This window comes from Musa acuminata, chromosome BXJ2-4 (assembly GCF_036884655.1).
Source record: "Musa acuminata AAA Group cultivar baxijiao chromosome BXJ2-4, Cavendish_Baxijiao_AAA, whole genome shotgun sequence".
Lineage (NCBI taxonomy): Eukaryota > Viridiplantae > Streptophyta > Magnoliopsida > Zingiberales > Musaceae > Musa > Musa acuminata.
Window position 1 is genome coordinate 36,350,901 of NC_088341.1, and position 26,092 is coordinate 36,376,992.

The 26,092-nt window shown below is 50.6% G+C and overlaps 3 protein-coding genes and 1 long non-coding RNA gene across 4 annotated transcripts; all 4 read right to left on the reverse strand.

Moving 5' to 3' along the window:
• Positions 1–853: 853 nt before the first annotated feature.
• On the reverse strand, positions 854–2,885 carry LOC103980875 (2-methylpropanoate--CoA ligase CCL4-like). Its single transcript, XM_018823847.2, has 2 exons — positions 2,644–2,885; positions 854–2,507 (listed from the first exon to the last, which is right to left on the reverse strand). The coding sequence occupies exons 1-2, from the start codon at positions 2,839–2,841 to the stop codon at positions 1,044–1,046; spliced, it is 1,662 nt and encodes a 553-aa protein (XP_018679392.2). The 5' UTR covers positions 2,842–2,885; the 3' UTR covers positions 854–1,043.
• Positions 2,886–16,266: 13,381 nt separating this feature from the next.
• On the reverse strand, positions 16,267–17,196 carry LOC103980864 (uncharacterized). Its single transcript, XM_009397391.2, has one exon. The coding sequence runs from the start codon at positions 17,194–17,196 to the stop codon at positions 16,267–16,269; it is 930 nt and encodes a 309-aa protein (XP_009395666.2).
• Positions 17,197–20,663: 3,467 nt separating this feature from the next.
• Positions 20,664–21,418, reverse strand: LOC135609171 (uncharacterized). The gene is made up of 2 exons (XR_010485696.1): positions 21,185–21,418; positions 20,664–20,989 (listed from the first exon to the last, which is right to left on the reverse strand). It is a non-coding gene; the product is annotated as an uncharacterized LOC135609171 (long non-coding RNA).
• A 1,508-nt stretch (positions 21,419–22,926) lies between these two features.
• On the reverse strand, positions 22,927–25,244 carry LOC135610602 (2-methylpropanoate--CoA ligase CCL4-like). The gene is made up of 2 exons (XM_065105308.1): positions 24,829–25,244; positions 22,927–24,692 (listed from the first exon to the last, which is right to left on the reverse strand). Exons 1-2 carry the CDS (start codon positions 25,171–25,173, stop codon positions 23,229–23,231), a joined length of 1,809 nt encoding a protein of 602 aa, XP_064961380.1. The 5' UTR covers positions 25,174–25,244; the 3' UTR covers positions 22,927–23,228.
• Positions 25,245–26,092: the final 848 nt, after the last annotated feature.

The window sequence follows — 26,092 nt, forward strand, 5'->3', positions numbered from 1 at the left end:
AAGCTCAATATCTACCCGGCCACCTCCCGGCACGCTGTTAGCTCCGTCCTGACAAAAGAATCCCCAGGTGAGCAGTTGCCGGTCTACTACATCAGCCATGTCCTAAACGGGCCTAAGGAGCGATACCCGCCGATCGAAAGACTCGCTCTGGCGCTCGTGCTGACAGCTCGAAAGCTACGCCCCTACTTCCAAGCTCATCCGATTGAGGTAATCACCGACTAACCGCTCCGGCTGGTTTTATCTAAATTCGATGTTGCAGGTCGGCTCCTCAAGTGGTCGGTAGAGCTTGGAGAGTTCGACATACACTACGTGCCGAGGACTGCCATCAAAGCCCAGTCGGTAGTCAACTTCATCTCGGAACTGGCTCAGATTGAGGACGAGGGTTCTGAACAGCTTGGGGAGGCATGGGTCCTGCTCAGGCTCGATCCTTCACGCCACGCCAACACCGCTGTCAGACATTACCAGGAGTACGATCCTGCTCCCTGCAAGCGGGCACATCAGGCAACAGTAACCTTCACTATAAAAACCCTCGCGCTCCGAGGGGGAAAAGAGAGAGAAAAAGAACTAAAACCCCCTACGACTATTCACTAACTTTATCGTCGGAGGGGTCGGGCCGAGTTTTTCCGACCCGACCTGTGTGCAGATACGAAGGCGGACCACCTTCCCCGAACGCCCAGGAGAGGAGTCCCATCTCGGAGCGAACGAAGACCCCATCGGGATCGCACCAAGCAAAGTCGGTTGCCTCAACGGTCTTCGGGGTCGTCCAGGAAGATCTCCATCCATTCGGATCCGAACCGAACCGTGTTGGCCTCGAGACTACGGCTTAAAGTTGTTGACACTAACATGACCCACCTGTGTTGACCAATAATTTATTGATTTGCCTTAAAAGATCACCCGTGACTTATGCACCCACGTGTCTTGTGAATGGAGGATGAGATAGAGCCGTCGTTGCCTCCGATCATAAGAAGCTAGCCGTCAGGGTCACGGATGTGCGGGTAGATGGAGTAATTGTTCTGCGAGGCCGACTCGGTCCGAGTCGTGGACTACATTCGACCCGGCCGAACGGCGGAGCCCATCTCCTTGGCCATCTCCCTCAGCACGTACTTCTGTATCTTCCCCGTCGACGTCTTCGGCAGCTCCGCTCGGAACACCACCGTTTTCGGCACCATGTAGTGCGGCATGCGCTCTCGGCACCACGCGATCACCTCGCTCTCCGTCGGTGGCGCCGCCGACGCTTCCTCCTTTAGGCCGACGAACGCGCACGGCGTCTCCCCCCAGAACTCGTCCGGTCGCGCCACCACCGCCGCCTCGTTCACCGCTGGGTGGCCGTACAGGATGGTCTCCACCTCCACGCTGCTTAGGTTCTCCCCGCCGCTGATGATCACGTCCTTGGACCGGTCCTTGATTTCGATGTAGTCGTCGGCGTGCATGACGCCAACGTCCCCCGTGTAGAACCACCCGTCCGCGCGCACCGCCTTCGCCGTCGCCTCCGGGTCCTTGAGGTAGCCCAGCATCACGCAGGCGCCGCGCAGCACGATCTCCCCCATGGTGTTCCCGTCCCTCTTCACGCTCTCCCCCGTCTCCCCGTCGATCACGTCGGCGGCCGTCATCGCCAGGCAGCGCACGCCCTGCCGCGCCTTCAGCCGCGCGCGCTCCGACGCCGGGAGCCGGTCCCACTGCCCCTTCCACGCGCAGGAGACCGCCATCCCCGCCGTCTCCGTTAGGCCGTACCCGTGGCTGACGGCAAAGCCGAGCGCCTCCGTGCGGTGGAGCACCGCGGCGGGGGGCGGCGCCCCGGCGGTGAGGACCTGGACCGGGCCGTGGAGCGGGCGACGGGCGGAGTCCGGGGCGTTGGCGAGCATGTTGAGGACCACGGGCGCGCCGCACATGTGGGTCACCCGGTGGGTCTCGATTGCGGCGTAGATGGCGGCGGCGTCGAAGCGGCGGAGGCAGACGTTGACGCCGGCGGCGGCGGCGATGCCCCAGGGGTAGCTCCACCCGTTGGCGTGGAACATGGGGAGCGTCCAAAGGTAGGTGGGCCGCCTCGGCACGGACCAGTCGATGAGGGAGTCGATGGTGATGAAGAAGAGGCCGCGGTGGCAGTGAACCACCCCCTTGGGGGCGGAGGTGGTTCCGGACGTGTAGTTAAGGACCATAGGGTCCCACTCGCTGCGGGGACGGACCCACCGGAACTCCGGGTCCCCCGTCTCGAGGAGCTTCTCGTACGTGAGGGCGGAGCTCTGTGGCGGCGGCGCGTCCTCGTAGGGATCCTCGATGGTGACGACCCGAGGGCGCTCGGCGGAGGCGGGGAAGAGTCGGAGGACGTCGTCGAGGAGGGGGCGGGAGAGGACGTCGACGAAGACGAGCTTGGAGGCGCTGTGGCGGAGGAGGATGGAGATGGTGCGGGCGTCGAGGCGGAGGTTTACGGTGTTGAGGACGGCGCCGCTCATCGGCACGCCGAAGTGCATCTCGTACATGGCCGGAACGTTGGGGGCGAGCACCGATACCTAAACCAAGATCCAACGATAGCGCCACAGGATCGAACAAGATCGAATCTCGAAGCAAAGAGAGACACCAAAAAAGATGGGATTTCAATGACACGGATCCTAATATGGAAACAGGAGGCGGAGGTTGCAGCGGTACCACATCGCCGGGGGAGATGCCGAGGGAGGAGAGGGCGGAGGCGAGGCGGAGGCAGCGGCGGAGGGTCTGCGACCAGGTGAAGGCGGTGCGGTTGTAGACGAGGGAGGGGCAGTCGCCGTAGACGGTGGCGGTGCGTTCGAGGAACTCGAGCGGCGTGACGGGGCAGCTGTTGGCGGCGTTGGGGCCCAAACCATCCATGGCGTTCCGCTGCTCTTTTTTGGTGGAAGGGGGCGATCTCCTCCGGGTTGGGATTTATAGGAGAGCAGACTGGGATGGTTACCGTTGGCGGGAATGCGTCAAGTCCATCCATCTTCTTCTAGTAGTAGCTCTTCGGGGATAGCTTGTCATAATATTCCATTATTAGTGGAAAGATTTGGAAAACACGGCAGAAGCATGATGAGAAAACCAGCTCTTCGTTATCATCTTCTTTCACGCTGATGGGGACAGCTCAGACTTTGAGATCGGAGCAAATGGGCCTCCGTCGCAATAATTATCCAAGCCAGCCTGTCGCAGTGCCCTCCGCTCCGCGTTAAGATTCATACGGCGGCATGGGCCGGACTTACGGTCCAACCCACCGAGGGCCCAAACACCACCACTATCCTAACCACCTCGGTGGGCCCCCGATCGGGTCACAAACCAACGCTAATGAGCTCAGCGAAACGGTCCGAGTCCCGAGGCTTATTGTGTAACGCGAATCTATCGATGTGCGACTAAAAGGCTCACCCGAGTCCATTTAAGTTGTGCTACCGAATCGACTTGGATGGTGATGACAATGATTGCGTTGCAACATCATCATGTGACCTCCTCTAATAGCGATGTCAATTGCATGCACTACTGAACATGGCGTCCATTGCCCCCTCTCTGTCACTCTTTTTCTTTTTACCCAAACCATATGAAAGAAACCGAGAAGAAGAAGAAGAAGAAGATGCATTTGCATTGCAGGGATCCATCTGCCAAACATATCCCACAATTCAGAATTTGAGGGCTCCACGGATCAGAGCCAATTCTTTTGATCACAGGAGCTCCAATCATTGTGTGAACGTTTTGGTAGATAGATAGGCCTCACATGCATGTCTATCCTCTTTTCGCCCTCTCTTCTTCTTCATGTTTTGGTAGGTTGATAGATAGGCCTCACATGCATGTTGATGAATTGACGTCTCATGGTTGGTGAGTCAGCACGACCGGTCCATGCATAATCACATCAAATATTTAAGTTATAAATTAATTTTTCTTTTCTTACTTGTCATTGTAATTTAAGGAATTCTTAATCTATTTCTTTGTTTGTTTATAAGAATTAAGGAAATAACTATTAAGCATTTCAAATAGAATGATATCATATTTGTTAGAATATTAAATAAAAAAGTATATTAAATAAATACGAAAATAAAAATATATTTTCTTTAATGGAGGCTCACCTCCTCCTATTTAAGGGGAGAGATTTCTCTCCTTCGTTCCTCACATATTCGAGCTTAGTAGCGGGAGGAACGAGGAGTTACACCTTGTTGACGAGAGGTAGCCTTTCTTGAATATAAAAGTTTTAGTTTTTATTTTGATTATTTAAATATTGAAAGTTTTAAAATTTAAAAAAAAATATTTATCAATCTTTTAAATGTCAAAATTTTTATTATTACAGTAAAGTAACCAGTTAAAGTTTTTATAATATTTTTCAACCTATAATTAAGATTTTTATTATAGATTTAAATATGTTAAAATTTTATATATTATATATGATATTTATTGTATTACAGTTTATCTTTAATCTTATCTGGATTAAAATATTGTTAGATAAAATATGTTATCAAAATTTTTTTTTAATATTCTTTGATCTGAAATTTAAAATATGTTATTTTGAATGATTTAAAATTTGACTAGAATATGTTGAAATTTTATATGTGTTGAAAGTATAATTTATATTTGAATTTAGAAGGTTATTTCCTTGTATTAAAACTTATCTCCCAATCTATCTTTTAATGTGTTATGATTTCTATTCAAATTTAAAATGTTATTTCCTTGTATTAAAGTCTTTCTCCTTATCTATCTTTTAATGCATTATTATGTTTTTATTTATATTGTTAATGGGTATATGCTGTGATATGAAATTGGATAGTAATTGGAATGAAATTGCTCACAGGCCAAGCCCAACCCACGGGACAGGCCTTGGCCGTAGGCTAACCCAACCCAACCATCATGGGAGATCACATGCGACGCACATGACCAGCCCATGGGCCAGGGCTGGGCTAACTTTGTGTGATGCATGCTCAATCATGTATAATACATATGACCAATAGATGAAATAGCTCAATCTAGCCCAATATTATTGTTGGATTTGAGCCCAAATATTGATTGAACTAAACTAGACTTAATTAGTCTAGATCAATTTAGGGTGATTCCGAATTGATTGACTTATTCAAATTAGTTTAACCTAAATTGAACTTAATCTAATCCAAATTATACTAGTCCAGGATGGTTCCAGACCAGTTAAATAAGGATTAGAGATCGGTTCAGTTAGGTTGTAGTAAATTGAGTTCAATTGAATCGATTGAACTAAAGTTCAAGCCAATTGAGGACTAATTTGTATTATTTGATATTGATGATATTTGAAAGAGATATTTTAAATATGTTATTTCATCCCGAAATGGACATGACTAGTGTGAGATTATATTATTTTCCTACCGAGAGCAGGTAGGGCGATTCCCTTCGGGGATTAGCGGGCTATCAAACGTGGCAGCTGGATGATTCCTCCATTCGCTGTTGGGAGGAACGTGTCCCCACTTTGGCGGGTGTGGGACGTCACTCCATCCGCTGTTGAGAGTACGATATGAGTTTGCCTCCATCCACTGTTGGGAGAACATAAACTCATCCCGTAGGATAAAGCCTCTCCATCCGCTATTGGGGGAGTACTCATTCAGGTATTTGATATATGCTAATGGGATGATTGATTGAATTTTGATCATGTATTCATTTTGATTTAACTTTTGGGGTTCCTACTTGGCGTTACGAAATTTTCTTTGTTTTTGATTTTCAGAGAAGCCTTCCTCTAGTACTAAGTCAGATTCCAATGGAGAGAGGACCTTCCTCTACCGCTAGGTAGAGCTACTTGAATGATTCTTGAAGTTAACATCACTATGTTTACTTTTCTATTTGTAATTTGATGAATAAATTAATTGTAATAAATGGTTATAAATGATGAATAAAGTGATGTTTATCTATTTAGCTTGAGTGTGTAGAAAGATACGGAAAAAAAAAATTCTAGGATTTGACATCTTTTATGGTATCAGAGCATAGTCTAGGGCCTGTAGGTGTATTAGGTCTCTTGATTGACTCTAACCAATGATTGTCTTTAACCTATTATAGGAGTAATGGAGCCAATTCTAGAGATTAGTGGTCCTGTCACTCGGGGTGCTCATGGTCGCAATACTACTGGTGTACGCACTCGGAGAGGTGTTCAAACAAATAATAACTTGGAAGCTCCATGCATCGTAGAGCAAACCCAATCCTCACGTACACCTATCATCGATTATGTGCCAGCTTCTCCGACTTTGTAGAATGCCCCTCATGCCCCAACACCCGTCAATACTCAAGATGACGTACACGGAGTCCTCAATGCTATTATAGGATACTTTGAGTGTCAAGAGGAACGAGATGAAACACCATGGGGTAGGAATAATACCTTAGATCACTTTAAGAGATTGGGACCACCAGTTTTTGAGGACAAGCCAGATCCAATCTTTGCTGAACATTGGATTCGTCAAGTGGAAAAGATATTAAAAGCTATCGAATGTAGAGAAAATCAGAAAGTGCCTTTTGCTTCTTTCATTTTGGAAGGGAAGGCAGACACTTGGTGGACCTAAAAAAAGAGGATGTTAGAGGCTGGAGGTTCCTACTCAGCGTTGATGAATTTTTTTTGTTTTTGATTTTCAGAGCAGCCTCCCTCTAGTACTAAGTAGGATTCCAGTGGAGAGCGGACCTTCCTCTACCGCTAGGTAGAGCTACTTGGATTATTCTGTTAGGACCCTTTTTCTGAGCTTTTGAATAATGTTTATTGAGTCCGTTTAGTCCAGTTGTTTATTGAGTCGATTTGGTTCAATTAGAGTCAAGTAGAGGTTTATTTAATATTTATTTATTATTAGAGTTCAAGTCCTGAGGGACTCTGGGTGGAACTCTATAAATAGGGATGTAACTACTTCTTTTCGGTAAGCTATGAAAAATATTATTCTGTCTTTTGACAAACCCTAGGAGGCCGATCCCCTCGAAGCGATCAAGGAGGGCCGATCCCCTCGAAGAGAACAAGGAGGGCTGATCCCCTCGAAGCGATCAAGGAGGCCGATCCCCTCGAAGAGAACAAGGAGGGCTGATCCCCTCGAAGCGATCAAGGAGGGCCGATCCCCTCGAAGCGATCAAGGAGGGCCGATCCCCTCGAAGCGATCATTATCATCCTCATTTCTCCTCTTTCTTCCACGATAAGGCTTTAGGGTCTTATCATTTGGTATCAGAGCCTACGATAAGACTTTAGGGTCTTATCATTTGGTATCAGAGCCTACGATAAGACTTTAGGGTCTTATCATTTGGTATCAGAGCTGCGTTCTTTGGCGTTCTCGCTGCAACGAAGCTATAAAAAAAAAAGAAAGAAAGAAAGAAAAAGAAAGAGAGAAAGAAGAAGCAGCAACCGCAGCCACGCACCCGCAGCCACGCTCGCCTGCTTCCCCTGCTTCCGGCCAGCCCACCCGCCGCCCGTCGCTGCTCTCCGGCCAGCAACCGACTCTGCCCCACCTCCGGCCAGAGTCCACCGCCGCCTCCCACCCGAGCCACCACCGCTGCCAGGAGACGACGCTGCCAGCGTCCCACTCCGCCGCAGCCCTGATCCTCTTCTCTACCGCCGCTGCAGGGCAACTCCTTCTCCACCGCCGCCGCTGCTTCCCGGCCGATCGATCACCGCCGCCCGCCTCCCAGCCGCAACCCTAGCTGTGCCCCCCCCTTGGGTCGCAGCCCCTCGTTGCAGCGGTTGCAGAAACAGAGTTCCTCTGTTGCTGCAGCCCCTCGTCGATCGCAGCCGCGCCTCCTCCAGCACTCCTCTTCCCCTCGAGCGCCGTCGTCGCCCAGCCGACCCACCACCACTGCCAGCCATCGTGCGACGACCGCCGCACGCCTCCCAGCAGCCGATCCTCCTTGCTCTGCATCTTTTGTAACCGAAACAGGGCTATCACGGCAACTCACATCTGCTGCCCTTGTTTCCAGCCGCCGACGTCGCCTCGAGCGCCGTCGCCGTCGCCTTCCAGCCGCTGCTCCCCCGTGCGACGACCGCCGCTCGCCTCCCAGCCGCTGCTCCCGCTCGCTTCCCAGCCGCTGCTTCCCCTTGATCTGCATCGGTGGTGACCGAAACAGGGCAGTTACCACCGTCGCAGTAGCGGGTCCCCTTGCTGCCGCAGTCGTGGATCCCCTTGCTGCTGCGAACGCCGGTTGCCACCACCGTCGCCACTGCTGCCCAGCCAGCGACGACGCCGCTCGCCGCCCAACCTGCCACGACCCTCGCTGCCTCCTTCTCCACCGCCGCCGCTACGCTCCGGCCAGCAACGACTGCTGCTGCTAGCCACCGCAGCCTTCACCTCAACCCCTTCAATCTGCACCGTTGCTGCAGCCCACCTTGCTCTGCATCGTTGCTGCAGCCTCAACCCCGGCCGCTTCAACGCCACCTCCCTCTTGTTCTGCCTCCGTTGCTGCAGTTGTCGGTTGCCATCATCGTAGCGTCAACACAGTTGCTCGGCGATTGCTTCCTTGGGTCACAACAGTCGCAACCGTCGTCTTTCAGCCTTGGTGCTCTCATCTCACGCAGTGACACAAACACAGGGTAGCTACTCTTCCTCTAACGCAGCGATCGCAGCACTGCCTTGGCGTCCACCTCCTCGGCAACTTCGCATCGATAGTGTTAATGCCCTTGACCCGACACCAAAAACAGGAGTTAGATTACAGATTTGCAGTCTTACGCAATGGCCATTGATAACTCGGTGAAAGCACAAATGGAAGCATTGGAAATCAGAATTGAGAATCGACTGCAAGAAACACTTAATGATTTCAAAAAGAGCCTAATGGAGAGCCTCAACAAATTTCAACAAAATGGGGACTCAAGTTCTACGTTGCATAGATCTGAAAATACAGGAAAAAGGTCCCAAGATTGTGACACAATCTACTCATACATGAAGGTGGATGAACAGCTCTAAAAAATTTATCAGACTTCTACAGTGTTGGAATATCAGAGTAGGTTTGAAGGATTGTCAAATCAAGCTAGAGATTAGTCGGAACGACAACTTCTAGATACATTTATTGAAGGGCTTATTCCAGAGATTCGGTGTGAAGTTAAGGCTCGTCAACCCCGCACTATGATAGCTGCGATCTCATTCGCACATCTACATGAGAAAAAAATCAAAAGGGAAAATCATGGAAACAGAAGTGACAACAACCAGATGATTAGTAAGCCACTGGCCCCATCTATTCCCAACCAAAGCCTTGACACCCGAAGACTAACCCAAGAAGAACTCAATGAAAGATCAGCAAAGGGTTTGCACTATGATGAAAAGTGGAGTATGGAGCACCAATGTAAACAAGGGCAACTTCTGATGATTGAACCAATTATAGAGGAATCGAAAGCTAAGAATGTGGACTCCGATCATGAAGGTATAAATTCTAATGAAGATGTTGGACCTACTATATATACAATGCATGCATTAGCCGACTACTCTAACCCGCAAACTATGGAAGTTGGCGAAACTCTGGAACATCAGCCTGTTATAGTTTTGATTGATACTGGTAGCACTAACAATTTTATGGACAATGAGACTGTTGACCGATTGGCCCACCACATTGAAGACTATGACAAATTCGAAGTAAAGATCGTTAATGGATGGATTTTCACTTGTGATAGCAAATGTTCAAAGATAAAATTGATTATACAGGGCTAGAAGTTTCATGCAACGATTGCTACATTGAAAGACCGACTTGTTGCTTACACTATTAAAAAGTGGAGATCATACTTACTTGATCAACGGGTTGTGATGCGTTACAGATAGTCTATGACAAAAGTACTGAAAGAGAAGCTCCCAGAGATTGATGCTGCTCAGCCTTGAGGACAAGGCTGATTTGAAGAGGAAGGAACTGTTAGGACCCTTTTTCTGAGCTTTTGAATAATGTTTATTGAGTCCGTTTAGTCCAGTTGTTTATTGAGTCGATTTGGTTCAATTAGAGTCAAGTAGAGGTTTATTTAATATTTATTTATTATTAGAGTTCAAGTCCTGAGGGACTCTGGGTGGAACTCTATAAATAGGGATGTAACTACTTCTTTTCGGTAAGCTATGAAAAATATTATTCTGTCTTTTGACAAACCCTAAGAGGCCGATCCCCTCGAAGCGATCAAGGAGGGCCGATCCCCTCGAAGTGATCAAGGAGGGTCGATCCCCTCGAAGCGATCAAGGAGGCTGATCCCCTCGAAGAGATCAAGGAGGGCCGATCCCCTCGAAGCGATCAAGGAGGCCGATCCCCTCGAAGCGATCATTATCAGAGCCTACGATAAGACTTTAGGGTCTTATCATTTGGTATCAGAGCCTACGATAAGACTTTAGGGTCTTATCAGATTCTTGAAGTTAACATCACTATGTTTACTTTTCTATTTGTAATTTGATGAATAAACTAATTATAATAAATGGTTATAAATGATGAATAAAGTGATGTTTATCTATTTAGCTTGAGTATGTGGAAAGATATATAAAAAAAAATTCAAGATGTGACACCACGGGTCGATGTCGGGAGTCGGCTTGACGGGTCACCGAAATTGATCGACCGCAGGTCGTGGTGGTGATCGACTCTTGGTTGGGATGGTAGTGGCTCGGGATGTTTGATCTCCCGATCGAAAATCCTTAGTTGTCGGTCGGGTTGTCGGTGCCGCTTGGGGAAGACGCTACTCGATCAAGATAATCGCGTCTCGGAGTGGCCTCTCTCCTGCACACAAGGCCCTCGTCGGGTGGTTCTCGACTTTGGCTCCTCAACGAGTAAGTTAGTGTTCAGTTCTCTGTTTTTTTGCCTCTACTTGGCCAGATGCCAGCCAGGGGTTTTTATACCACCGCATGAGGGTAGGTCGTACGCGGATTTGACATAACGATCGATCCTCGAGGGGCGAGATGGTACTTTTATGCAATTGTCGTCCTGGGATGCACGGAGCAACACTAGTCGACATTGTCTTGGGGTGCATGGAATGGCGTCAGTTGACGTCGTCCTGAGATGCACAGAACGACGCCAGTCGGCGCCGTCCCATGCTTTTCGGGACATACTAAGAAACAACGCGGATCCTAGCTTGGTGCGTGGGAGTGCTCCTCTTGCTGACCTAGCGATGGAGTTGACTGTGACATGGCCAGAGTCCAAAATATACCTTATCACTTCTCCCCCCCCACTAAGGCGTGCCATGGGACCCTTGCGAGAGAGCGAGGGGCACGCTTAGGTCGGCGTGCCGAGGGTGAATTGGTTGCTCGTGAGGGGAAGTTGGGCTTGGCGGGCGACACCCTATGCATTGGGAAGGGTTGAAACTATTGGCCGGGCGGTTGGGCCTAGGTAGGATGATACTAGCGAGTCGCTGGTCAGGAGGCTGAGTTGTGCGACTCAAGTACATATTGGACCTTTTGGCCGAGTGACTGGTCTCGGGCACAGGTTGAACTAGCGAGTCGCAAGTCGAGGGAGCCAACCTGCACGACTAGAGCAAAGACTAGACCTGTTGCCGAGTTACTGGTCTTAGGCGCAAGTTGAGGATTGACGAGTTGCAAGTCGGGGAGCCGAACTGTGCGACTAGAGCAAAGACTGGATATGTTGGCCGAGTGACAGATCTCGGGCTCAGGTTTAACTGGTGAGCCGTAAGTCGGGGAGTCGAACTGCGCGACTAGAGCAAAGACTGGACTTGTTGGTCAAGTGACTGGTCTTGGGCACAGGTTGAATTGGCGAGTCACAAGTCGAGGGATCGAGCTGCGTGACTCAAGCAAAGATTGGACCCGTTAGCCAAGTGACTGGTCTCGGGCACAAGTTGAACAAGCGAGTCGCAAGTCGGGGAATCGAACTACGCAACTAGAGTAAAGATGACCTGTTGGCCGAGTGACTAATCTCGGGTTCAGGTTTAACTGGCGAGTCGTAAGTCAGGGAGTAGAACTGTGCAACTTGAGCAAAGACTGGACCTGTTGGCCGAGTGACTGATCTCGAGCTCAGGTTGAGGATTAGTGAGTCACAAGTCGGGGAGTCGAACTGTGCGACTAGAGTAAAGACTATACATATTGGTCAAGTGACTGATCTCAAGCTTAGGTTTAACTGGCGAGTCACAAGTTGGGAAGCCGAACTGCGCGACTAGAGCAAAGACTGGACTTGTTGGCTGAGTGACTGGTCTCAGGCACAGGTTTAACTAGCGAGTCGCAAGTCAAGGAGCCAAACTGCACAACTAGAGCAAAGACTGGACCTATTGGCCGAGTGACTGGTCTCGGGCTCAGGTTTAAGACTAGCGAGTCGCAAGTCGGGGAGCTGAACTGCGCGACTAAAGCAAAGACTGGACCTATTAGCTGAGTGACTAGTTTCGGGCACAGGTTGAACTAGCGAGTCACAAGTCCCAAGCTGCGTGACTCGAGCAAAGATTAGACCTGTTGGCCGAGTGACTAGTCTCGAGCATAGGTTGAATTGGCGAGTCGCAAGTCGAGGGAGCCGAACTGCATGACTAGAGCAAAGACTAGACCTGTTGGCCGAGTAACTGGTCTTGGGCACAGGATGAATTGGCGAGTCGCAAGTCGAGGGACCGAGCTGTGCGACTCGAGCAAATATTGGACCTGTTGGCCGAGTGATTGGTCTTGGGCACAGGTTGAACTGGTAAGTCGCAAGTCGAGGAGCCAAACTGGGTGACTAGAGCAAAGACTGGATCTGTTGGCTGAGTGACTGATCTCAGGCTTAGGTTGAGGATTGGCGAGTCACAAGTTAGGGAGCCAAATTGCGCGACGAGAGCAAAGATTGGACATGTTGGCCAAGTGACTGATCTCGGCCTCAGGTTTAACTAACGAGTCACGAGTCAGGGAGCCAAACTGCGCGACCAGAGCAAAGACTGGACTTGTTGGCCGAGTGAGTGATCTCGGGCTCAGGTTGAGGACTGGTGAGTCACAAGTCGGGGGGTCAAACTGCACGACTAGAGCAAAGACTGGACCTGTTGGCCGAGTGACTGGTCTTGGGCACTGGTTGAACTAGCGAGTCGTAATTCGATGGATCGAGATACACGACTCGAGCAAAGATTGGACCTGTTGGCCGAGTGACTAGTCTTGGGCACAAGTTGAACTAGCGAGTCGTAAGTTGGGGAGCCGAACTGTGCGACTAGAGCAAAGACTGGACTTGTTGGCCGAGTGAATGATCACGGGCTCAGGTTTAACTGGCGAGTCGCAAGTCGGGGATCTAAACTATGCGACTAGAGCAAAGACTGGACCTGTTGGCCGAGTAACTAATCTCGGGCTTAGATTGAGGTCTGACGAGTCGCAAGTCGGGGAGCCAAACTGCACAACTAGAGCAAAGACTGGACCTGTTAGCCAAGTGAGTGGTCTCGGGCTTAGGTTTAAGACTGACGAGTCACAAGTTAGGGAGTCGGACTGCCCAACTAGAGCAAAGACTTGTACCTGTTGGCCTGGCGGGGCGTTGGGTGGCGCATCAGGGTGCATCGTGCCATGTGGCATGCCGAGTGGAGATGCGCAGGTTCTGGCAGGAAGTTTCTTGTCATTAGTGATTTCTGGCGAGAGGCCTCTCGTCATGAGCTGCTTCTAGTGGGAGACCTTTTGTCACGATGGTTTCTGGTGGGAGCTTCGAGACCGAAGAATCTGGGGAAATCCAAGGAGTCATGATGGGCTTCGAATGCTGTGACCATCTCTTTCCTCGAGGAGTCCAAACATCACTTTGCGGTGAGCTTGCTTCCTCTTTATAAGCTCCTTCCAGAACAATGGCCACTACTTTGCTCAGCCTTTCATTCCGTGCCTCGGCTCCTTTGTCCTATCTTTGAGGTCAGGATGTCTCCGTCTTCCTCTTCGTCTTCTTTCATTTCTTCCTTTTCATCTTCTTCTTTATCTTCTAGGGGCCCGGGGGTAGAGGTGGTTAGTTCGCCTTTGGGTGACATGCCCTTGGGGGCCGTCGGGGGTTTCACCTTACTTGAAACCCTCAAGGTGTGGCACGATATAGACTCAGTGGTGACCGAGGAACTCTTGGGGCAATTCAGGATCGCTATTGTATCCTAAAGTACTATGGTATTTGTGCCTCTCGGCTCGGTCAGCAGCCATATAATTCATTTCCCAACAGATTTGGGCTTATCGTGGGTTCCCTTGAGGTGGGACTGCGGTTTCTGTTGCATCCCGTTATTGAGGAGTGTCTCCGTAAGTGGGGGATATCGTCATCCCAAATGGTGCCAAACTCTTGGCAATATATGGTGGCTTTCCTTGTGGAGTGTTGGGGAGTGGGGATCGAACCAACCCAAACGCTCTTCCTGGCCTGCTTCCATCTGTGTAAGGTGCGAGGTGAGTATTACCTAACCGCCCATAGTGGTTTTAAGATTAGCGATGCTCCTTCCAACAAAAAAGGTTGGAAGAGTCGCTATTTTTTTATCTGTTGCAGTCAGGGGTGGAGTTTCAGTACCGGATGGACTTCACGAACCATCAACAATGTCCCCCCATTTCTTTATAACGGAGAAACAGCGTAAGTGAATCATTTAAGGGGAATTCTGTCCTCCTCTCGAGCAATTAGGAAGATAACCGAGGAATGGCTGGTCGAGGTGGGACTAAGCCCAGCCACTTGGGGTACGACCGCTCTTGCATTACGGATCGTCCACCTTATCCCGAGCTAGCTGATTGATCGGGTTTCTATTTGCAGAGATGGTGAACCTCCAGTCGGTGAAAGGGGTGTCTCATGCCAAGGCCGCTGCGTCGTCGTTTCGGGACGACGAGGGTTCTGGTGCTGGGGGTGCCTCGTAGAAGGGCACACCAAGGAGGACGTCGGGATCTCTAGAGGTAGGTTACCTATAGAAGAAGGCAAAAATCATGACTCGAAAGATGTACACGAGCTCTTTCGCCCCTGGGAGTGCCACCCCAAGGTCGTTTGAAGCCGCTCCTCAAGGTGAAGCTCTGGGGAGTGCGAAGGGAAAGGGGGTGGCTAGACCATCTGGTGATGACCCCTCAAGGAGGCCATTGGAGTGTCCAAGGTCAATGTGGGACTTGTGCCGTGTCCGGCCTCGGACCAAGGGTGATGAGTTTCAGGCCCTGTGCATGGCCGACATCCACGCGGGGGAGGCGGGGACCCCCTATGCCTCTCGGTGGGCAAACTGCCAGGCCGACAATCAGATCTGGGTCGATGGGCTGATTGCTCAGGAGTTTACCCAAGGGGCACTCCTCCTCGGAGACGCTGATGGACTGGGCGGTGAAGTCATTCATCTAGGTGCGTAGTGGTGTTCTTCCCTTGTGTTGATTCTTCCTCCTGCGTATGGATTTTAACGTCGATCTTGGTGTAGGGCTAGCATTATACCATGGTGCTGATCAATCACGTTTATGATGTCGAGAGGGTGATCGAGCGTCTATCGGACGCCAATTCCGGCCTTCGCCTGGAGGTCTTGGAGTTAAAGAGCAGATCCGGTCTGGAGGTCGTCGCCGCGGCCGAGCAGTGTGCCTCGGACCTAGGGGAGGAGGTGGATCGTCTGAAAGCCGAGTTGGAGGAAAGTTGAGCCCGTGTTTGGACACTCGACGATGAGCTGCAGACCCTCTCCTAGGATGTCGAATTCGCCAAGTCTTCTGCTTGGGCTGCTGAGGAGGTTCTGAAGGAGGAGCGTCTGGCACTGCCCGAGAAGATCAAGGGGGCGACTGCCGAGTATAAGTCGTCTCCCGGGTTCGAGCGCGACCTGGTGAGGTCAGGGCGGGTGGCATATGAGTTTGGGTATCAGGTTGCCTTTGCTCGCTTTCGTGTGAGGTACCCAGACCTAGAACTAGAGTCGGACCCCTTCGCCGACCAGTAGAAGGATCAGAATGTTTACATGTCAGCGAACATCCCTTTCGACGATGGGTCCAAGATTCCTCCCCTGAGCTAGGGTTGTAATATTTTCTCTTTTGCCTTGGTCGGGTCAAATTTTGATTTTGTATTGCCTGGCCACAATATGTATTTTCCTTTTGATCAATGAAAATTGACTTTTCGGCATCTTGGTCTTCTGCCTGGTTTTCTACCTTCATGGATAGAATCTTCTTAAATTTGTTGTGTTCCATGTCCTTGGTAGGGGATTCCCCTCCATGGTCTCGAGGTGGTATGCCCCTTCTCGGACCACATCGTAGACCCGATAGGGGCCCTCCTAGTTTGGCGCGAGCTTTCCCCTCGCTTGGGTCGGGTCACTTACCTCGACCTTTTGTTTCACCAGTTTTTGTTTCATCGGCCTAACCTCGGGATGGATGTTGAAGTGGTGTTGGGTCACCTCTAGGTCGATTATGGGCATCTCCTTGGAGGACCACGCAAACACATCAGCATTTGCCTTCGGGAAATCGATAAGCCGGAGCTGGTTTGCTTCAGGGAGTGTCGTCCTGACCTTCACGGTTAAATAGGATCGATTCCTCTTCAAGGGCACCTCGGTGAGTTAGTCAGGGGGCTCGAGGTGCATTGGGGTCGCGGCTCCTTCACGGGGATCTGGGACTTGATAGGTGCATGACCTCTCCGGGAGAGTAACAGCTGTAAGGTAGATTCTACTGGATCTCTTCGGGATTCCTTGACTCCTACCAAAGTTGAAAATTTGATGGCCTGGTGGTAGGTGGAAACTACCGCTTTCAATTTGTTGAGGGCCAGGTGGTCGAGGATGACGTTGTAGGCCGAAGGTAGATCGACTACTGTGAATGTAGTCATTGTCATCTTGGCTTTTGGCTCTTCCCCGATAGTAACGAGGAGGACGGTGGTCTCGAGCGGGGAGATGGAATCTCTGGTGAATCCGGCGAGCGCCAAGTTCATGGGGGTGAGGTCTTCATTGCTTAAGCTGAGCTTCTTGAAGGTGTTAAGGTACAACACGTTGGCAGAGCTCCCGGTGTCAACCATTATTGTTTTGACCCAAGCGTTGGCAATCCGGATGGAGATTACCAAAGCGTTGTCATGGTGGGAGGGCTCGAACTTAGGTCGGGGGCGTTTCTCCACTATGCTGTGGGCGTAGGCCTTCCTTGCTATCGAGTTGCTACCACCGGTAGTCGGTCCACCAGTAATGACATCGATCTGCCTCTCAAAAGGTCCCCTGGGGCTTGGAGTTGCTTCTCCTAGTTCCTTGAGGTAGCGCCTGAGGTGACCTCTTCGGATTAGCTCATTGATTTGATTTTGAAGGTCGTGGCAGTCCTCTGTGTCATGGACGTAGTCCCAATGGAACCTACAATATTTAGATCGATCCTTGTGAGTAGCCTTTAGGGGATTTAGTTGTCGTAAGAGACCTTTTTCCCTGATCTGGAGAAAGATCTTGGTACAAGATGTGTTCCGAGGCAGAGCTGGGGGCCTCGGGAGTGACAGCTCCATTCAATCGGGTCTCCTGTAAGACTGCGTTGGTGGCACCGAAGATAGTCCTTAGGCCAGCTCCATCCTCGACCTTTTGTTATCTTCACACGTCCCTACCATTAGGGCTTCGGCAGCGATGTATTGGTTGGCACATTGTAGCATCTCGAGGATGGTTGCAGGCGGCTTCTCAATCAACGACCAGAAGAACCTCGAGGGTCTCAGGGCCATCAGAAATGCCTGCATGATCAGAGAAGGGTGAGCATCCAAGAATCCCCATATTTCAGTGGCAAAACGTGTCACAAATTTGGAGAGTGATTCATCTTTGCGTTGGGATAATACGAGCAAGGTGGCGATGGAAGGCTTGGGCCGCACGTTGGCCAAGAAGTTTTGCTCGAACTCCCTTGCCAGCTGGTCAAAGGATGAGACCGAGAATGAGCGCAGTCGGCTGAACTATGCTCGCATCGATCCTCCGAAGGTAGTTGGGAATGCTCGACACATCAAGGCATCAGAGGTGCCATAGAAGGCCATCTGAGCCTGGAACGCAATGACGTGCTCTGCAGGGTCAGAGCCGCCATCGTACGTTTCCAATGCCGGTAGCCTGAAGTTAAGTGGCACAGGCTTGTCCTGTATTTCTTGAGCAAAGGGGGATCCACCTGAGTTGCCTTTGCCCGTCTCGCCTCGTGACTTCTGGATTTCACGCTGGAACTCATCCAAGCATCGGTTGACCGCGGATAGTTGGATTATGAATGAGTCATCCATTGAGTCTGATGATATGGTATTAGGTTTAGGGCGCGGGCATGCTTTGCTCGGGTAGGCCTCTCGGGTTTATTGTCTACTCTCGGGCTTCTCCCATCCCGAGTTGCTCCCTACTCGGCCTTTGCTACATCGGGTCGGTCGGGGAAGCTGCTAGTTGCACAATCTATGGCATGAGCGGGATGATCATCTGCATCATTCCCACCAAGGCTTGCACTTGCTTGGCTAAGCCGAGGAACTCCTCGGGTGACACGACCGAGGGTCCCGTGGTATATCCGGGGGGAGAAAACCCCGGATCATTGAATAGTCTCCAATAACGATTTGGCGTCAAGGCTGGGATCCCCCTGTCTCTAAGGACAAGGAGGGGCTAGTCCCCGAGTCCGGAAGGGGGTTGACTGGCTAGTGGCTCACCCTCGGGGAGAACTCCTACGGGACGCTCCTGCGACATGGCCCTCATTCTAACGCTGAAAATGTTGATGAACTGACGTACCGTGGCTGGTGAGTCAACACGGCCTGGTCCACGGGTCGATGTCGGGAGTCAAAGATCGGCTTGACGGGTCGCCAAAGTTGATCGACCGTGGGTCGGGGTGATGATCGTCTCCTCGTTAGGATGGTAGTGGGTCGGGACGTCTGATCTCCCGGTTGGAAATCCTTGAGCGCTGGCCAGGTTCTTGGTGCCACTTGGGGAAGATGCCTCTTGATCAGGATAATCGTGTCTCGGACTGGCCGCTCTCCTGCACACAAGGCCCTCGTCGGGTGGTTTCGACTTTCGCTCCTCGACGAGTAAGTTAGTGTTCAGTTCTCTGTTTTTTGCCTCTCCCAAGCTAGATGTCGGTCAGGGGTTTTTATACCACCGCTTGAGAGTAGGTCGTACGCGGATTTGGCGTGGTGGTCGATCCTTGAGGGGAGAGAAGGTACCTTTGTGCGACCGTCGTCTTGTGACGCACGGAACAACACCAGTCGGCGCCGTCCTAGGACGCACGGAGCAGCACCAGTTGACGTCGTCCTAGGGCGCACGGAACAACGCTAGACGACGTCGTCCCATGCTTTTCGGGACATATCGAGGAACGACGCAGATCATGGTTTAGTGCATGGGAGTGCTCTTCTTGCTGACCTGGCAATAGCATTGACTATGATGTGATCAAAGTCCAAAATATATCTTATCACTTCATGTCTCATTTATCTATTGTCAATGACCTAAAAGTAATTGTGTTTTTGTCTTCCCATACATTAATAACCAAAGAAAATACTAATCGTAAATATTGTGTCAATATCAGTTTTTTTTTCTTTTTCCTTTCCTTTTGATAGGACATATTTTGACGCAACTGTGTGATAACGAGCAGCAGCCACCTCATGACCGACGTGATGCACGTGTGCTGACAAAGTACCTTGGAACTTAGGGTGGCAAAAATCATACCCATGTTGCTTGGATCTATTCGATGCAACGCTGTCCTACCTTAAGCCATCCGCGATGATACAAGGCGGTGTCGCAAAGCGTAGAGCTGTGCATGTCGATCCGTGCCGCGCGGAAAGCATGGGTCAACCTCCCAAGATATCGTAGATCATTAACAAGCCTCATACAATCGTTCCTCCAACAAACAAGTATAAAAGCCAATCCTCTTCCCACCAAAAGGGGAGCACACTTATATACCACATTGAACTAACTTAAACTTCGAAACGGTTGAATCGAAAATCTCCCTCCCGACGTTGATCTTTCTTAACAAGAAGGAACGACAATCGAAGGCCCGCCTCTAGCCGATCAGTGAGATGCTGCTCCCTGACTCATGTGGGCCCATGTCGACTCCTCATGTTAAGTTCCACAACACCTTTTTCACATCAAATTGTTTGCCAAAGTCATCTAAACTCTGTTGCAAAGTTTGATTTCCTCAACTTCTTCCTTACTGATAATTAAGTTCTTGATATAGTAAATTATGATCGTTTGATGTGTCTAGAGATTCGAAACCAATCTAAATTTAATGTTTAAATCTATCACAAATCTGAGTGCCGAAATATACTCGAGCCCGACCAAATTTTCTTTAAGATTACATCAGGTTGTGCATCCAACAAAGATATTTTTTCTGATACTTAAATTAGTAAAAACAAATTTAACAATTTAAAAATATTATTAGTAAAAATAGGATATTATAAAGGTCTTTTTTATGATGATTTTCGGCAATAATTAGAAGAAAGTGAAAAATAATTATGTGAAATCTTCGTACTATCTATCGGATCCAACCAACAACCGACACCGAACAAACAATAAGGTCGTATCCTATCACGTCGTTGACTTAACCGAGATTCAGAAGCTGAAATTTCACCTCTCCCATCAATAGGTTTAGCCAGAGCATTTATAACACGACCCAAATAACCCTCACTCACAGGTATCTGAGCAATTCGTCCTGTTGCTTTTACGGAACTTCCCTCTTGTATCATCAAACCATCACCCATTAATACAACGCCAACATTATTTGATTCCAAATTCAGAGCAATGCCTATTGTACCCTCTTGAAACTCTACTAATTCACCTGCCATTACTTCATCAAGACCATGAACACGAGCAATTCCGTCGCCTACTTGAAGTACGGTACCGGTATTCACAATCTTTATTTCTCTACTATAGTTGCGGTCGTCCTCGTCCTTATCTTCCCGAGTTCTGGCCAACCCTATCCCCCTCGTGACGTCGATTCATCCTTGGAAGCACGTCCTTTGCTTAGCGATAAGACCACCAAGGCATATGTAGTAACGTAGGTACCAGTTTAATTATCATACGGTACACTTGCACGGAATCAGCGCTCTAATGCGAGCCTACTCTTTCCCGCTCCAGTGGGGCCGGAGATCACGATGACTCTGTTCTTCTTCGTCGAACCGGAGACGGAGCAAGTAGCCCTCAATGTGTTCGACGGTGGGAACCGAGCCGTCGGGGTTAGTCTCAGAGGTGAACAGAGAGGAAGATTCATCTGCAAGCTCGATGCCGGCCTCGTGCTCGTTCTTGTAACTGGAAGAACGTCTGCAGTATATTAGACAGGAAATCTTTTCACACCATTGAGCACCGAAGGGTGGTCTGCACATCAGACACTATCATATTACCAACTTCAAATCAAAGAAATATGAGAAATTGCATCAAAAATTCAACCGAAAAAAAGGATTCATGGCATGTTAGAAGAGGAGAGGGAGGTCCATCCATAAGAAAAAGCCTAAAGATAGGTCACCCTCCGGCGAGAAGAACATGAAATAAAAAGGAAGACGCTCGACGTACAGGCATTTCATCGAATGCTTGGTGCGCACCTATTCGTCGGATCATATCGCCTTCGCCGGTACCGCGCGGTAGGGTTTTGGGAACCCAACCCTATCCGTAAGCCAGGCGGCGAAGCGGAGAAGCGAAGAAGAGCGCTCCAAAAGGGTGACGCACGTCGCAGCAAAATTACGAACCCAACACCGACTCGACTTCAACGGTGTCAACTCGAACCGCGACCTTCTTTAGATTTCTCTGATCATGTAAACCTGCGGGACGACCAAACTCACCCTTTTGCGTTCTCGAACTAAGGAGAGCATGAGATGCGGCCCCGCGTCGGCCCCACGCATATCAAACGATCGACACACCGGTAAACGATTCGGGTGAGAGATTTGTGTGTGCCGGCTCGGGACCGAGCTCCGCAAACTAAATTGGGTCGAGTTTGTGGGTCGGTGGCCTACAAACCCAACCCATCACATCTGAACTAATCTTTGTTAGGTACTTATTGATCACGATCGATCAGATTTCAACACGTGGAACTCAATCGATCAATCTTGCCATGTCAGCATGAATTAAAGGAAAAATATATATTTGTTCGATTATGTTAATTTGTACTTCGGATTCATGACATGATGAGAATTTACTTTTTAAGTATTTTATACTTAAAATACCCATGTTGCTCGGATCTATTCGATGCAACGCTGTCCTACCTTAAGCCATCCGCGATGATACAAGGTGGTGTCGCAAAGCGTAGAGCTGTGCATGTCGATCCGTGTCGCGCAGGAAGCATTGGTCAACCTCCCAAGATATCGTAGATTGTTAACAAGCCTCGTACAATCTTTCCTCTGACAAATAGGTATAAAAGACAATCCTCTTCTCACTAACAATAGGAGCATACCTATATACCACATCGACCAGACTTAAACTTTAAATAGGTGAAATCAGAAATCCCTCTCTCAATGTTGACCTTTCTTGATAGAGAGGAGTAGCAATCGTAGGCCTATCTCAAGCCGAGAGATGCTCCTCGACCCATTTTGGTTCCTCTGTCACATCACCTTATCCTCATGTGAGCCCATGTCAACTCCTCAACGTTAAATTTCGCAACACCTTTTCACATCATCTAAACTCTGTTAAAAGTTTGATTTCCTCGACTTCTTCTTTACTGATAATCAAATCAAGTTCTTGATATAGTAAATTATGATTGTTTGATGTGTGTAGAGATTCAAAATCAATCAAAATTTAATGTTTAAATCTATCACAAATCTGGGTGCCGGAATATACTGGAGCCCGACAAAATTTGCTGTAAGATTACATCATTTGTGCATCCAATAAAGATATTTTTTCTGATACTTAAATTTTTTTAAAAAAAGTTTAACAATTTAAAATATTATTAGTAAAAAGTAAAAATAGGATATTATATAGGTCTTTTTATGATAATTTTCGGCAATAATCAGAAGAAAGTGAAAAATAATTATGTGAAATCTTAGTGCTATCTATCGGATCCAACAAACAAACAAGGCGGTATCCTATCACGTCATTTACTTGGTGACGTTTCGTCCTCGTCCTTATCTTCCCGAGTTCTGGGCCCCACGGCGAAGGGGGAAGTACATCTATCTTCCAACCCTGTCCCCCTCGTGACGTCGATTCAGCTAATCTTCTCGAGTTCTGGCCCCCACAGCGAAGGGGAAGTGCTTCGGTGACGTGGATTCATCCTCGGACGTACGTCCTTTCCTTGAGCGATAAGGCCACGGAGACAAATGCAATAATGCAGGAATAAGTTTAATTATCATACGGTCAACATCAAGCATACAAACAACGTCTAGTGGACCACTTCCAGGGCCCCACTCCTGTTGAAATCTAATCCCCGGAAGACCGATTGTGTTTGACCAATAATATGTTGATTTGCCTTAAAAGATTACCCGTGAGTTCTGCGCCCACCTGTCTGGTGAATGGAGGACGAGATGGAGCCGCCGTCGCCTCCGATCATAAGAAGCTAGCCGTCAGGTTCACGGATGTGTGGGTAGATGGAGTAATTGCTCTGCGAGGCCGACTCGGTCCGAGTCGTGGACTACATTCGACTCGGCCGAGCGGCGGAGCCCATCTTCTTGGCCATCTCCCTCAGCACGTACTTCTGTATCTTCCCCGTCGACGTCTTCGGCAGCTCCGCCGGGAACACCACCGTCTTCGGCACCATGTAGCGCGGCATACGCTCTCGGCACCACGCGATCACCTCGCTCTCCGTCGGTGGCGCCGCCGACGCTTCCTCCTTCAGGCTGACGAACGCGCACGGCGTCTCCCCCCAGAACTCGTCCGGTCGCGCCACCACCGCCGCCTCGTTCACCGCTGGGTGGCCGTACAGGATGGACTCCACCTCCACGCTGCTCAGGTTCTCCCCGCCGCTGATGATCACGTCCTTGGACCGGTCCTTGATCTCGATGTAGCCGTCGGCGTGCATGACGCCGACGTCCCCCGTGTAGAACCACCCGTCCGCGCGCACCGCCTTCGCCGTCGCCTCCGGGTCCTTGAGGTAGCCCAGCATCACGCAGGCGCCGCGCAGCACGATCTCCCCCATGGTGTTCCCGTCCCTCTTCACGCTCTCCCCCGTGTCGCCGTCGATCACGTCGGCGGCCGTCATCGCCAGGCAGCGCACGCCCTGCCGCGCCTTCAGCCGCGCGCGCTCCGACGCCGGGAGCCGGTCCCACTGCCCCTTCCACGCGCAGGAGACCGCCAGCCCCGCCGTCTCCGTCAGGCCGTACCCGTGGCTGACGGCGAAGCCGAGCGCCTCCGTGCGGTCGAGCACCGCGGCGGGGGGCGGCGCCCCGGCGGTGAGGACCTGGACCGGGCCGTGGAGCGGGCGACGGGCGGAGTCCGGGGCGTTGGCGAGCATGTTGAGGACCACGGGCGCGCCGCACATGTGGGTCACCCGGTGGGTCTCGATTGCGGCGTAGATGGCGGCGGCGTCGAAGCGGCGGAGGCAGACGTTGACGCCGCCGGCGGCAGCGATGCCCCAGGGGTAGCTCCACCCGTTGGCGTGGAACATGGGGAGCGTCCAAAGGTAGGTGGGCCGCCTCGGCACGGACCAGTCGATGAGGGAGTCGATGGTGATGAAGAAGAGGCCGCGGTGGCAGTGAACCACCCCCTTGGGGGCGGAGGTGGTTCCGGACGTGTAGTTAAGGACCATAGGGTCCCACTCGCTGCGGGGACGGACCCACCGGAACTCCGGGTCCCCCGTCTCGAGGAGCTTCTCGTACGTGAGGGCGGAGCTCTGTGGCGGCGGCGCGTCCTCGTAGGGATCCTCGATGATGACGACCCGAGGGCGCTCGGCGGAGGCGGGGAAGAGTCGGAGGACGTCGTCGAGGAGGGGGCAGGAGAGGACGTCGACGAAGACGAGCTTGGAGGCGCTGTGGCGGAGGAGGATGGAGATGGTGCGGGCGTCGAGGCGGAGGTTTACGGTGTTGAGGACGGCGCCGCTCATCGGCACGCCGAAGTGCATCTCGTACATGGCCGGAACGTTGGGGGCGAGCACCGATACCTAAACCAAGATCCAACGATAACGCCACAGGGTCGAACAAGATCGAATCTCGAAGCAAAGAGAGACAACAAAAAAGATCGGATTTCAAAGACACGGATCGTAATATGGAAACAGGAGGCGGAGGTTGCAGCGGTACCACATCGCCGGGGGAGATGCCGAGGGAGGAGAGGGCGGAGGCGAGGCGGAGGCAGCGGCGGAGGGTCTGCGACCAGGTGAAGGCGGTGCGGTTGTAGACGAGGGAGGGGCAGTCACCGTAGACGGTGGCGGTGCGCTCGAGGAACTCGAGCGGCGTGACGGGGCAGCTGTTGGCGGCGTTGGGGCCCAACCCATCCATGGCGTTCCGCTGCTCTTTTTTGGTGGAAGGGGGCGATCTCCTCCGGGTTGGATTTATCGGAGAGCAGACTGGGATTGTTAACCTCAGCAGGAATGAGTCAAAGTCCATCCATCTTCTTCTAGTAGTTCTTCGGGGATAGCTTGTCATAATATTCCATGATTAGTGGAAAGATTTGGAAGACAGGGCAGAAGAATTGGGCAAAAGCATGATGACAAAACCAGGTCTTCGTCATCATCTTCTTCCACGGTGGTGGAGACAGCTCAGACTTTGAGATCGGAGCACATGGACATCCGTCGCAATAAATATCCAAGCCAGCCTGACTCGGTGCCATCCGGTTTAAGATTCCTGTGGCGGCATGGGCCGGACCACGTTCCAACCCACCGAGGGCCCAAACACCACTATCCTAACCACCTCGGTGTGCCCCCGATCGGGTTACAAACCAACGCTAATGAGCTCAGGGAAACGGTCCGAGTCCCGAGGCTTAGTATGGAACGCGAATCTATCGATGTGGGACTAAAAGGCTCACCCGAGTCCATTTAAGTTGTGCTACTGAATCGACTTGGATGGTGATGACAATGATTGCGTTGCAACATCATCATGTGACCTCCTCTAAAAGGGAAACCTAGCGATATCGATTGCATGCACTACTGAACATGGCGTCCATTGCCCCTCTCTCTCTCTCTCTCACACACACACACACACTCTTTTTCTTTTTACCCAAACCATATGAAAGAAAGCGAGAAGAAGAAGAAGAAGAAGAAGATGCATTGCAGGGATCCATCTGCCAAACATATCCCACAATTCAGAATTTGAGGGCTCCACGGATCAGAGCCAATTCTTCTGCTCATGATCACAGGAGCTCCAATCATTATGTCAATGTTTTGGTAGATAGATAGGCCTCACATGCATGTCTTCCTCTTTTCTCCCACTCTTCTCCTTGGTGTCTCATTTCTCTACTGTCAAAGACCTAAAAGGATACAAAAAGAAGAAGCCCCCATTCAACGTGCAGTGCAGTTTGTCTTTGTTCACTGGCGATGCAGGAGAAAAAGGCATTCAATGGAACCAA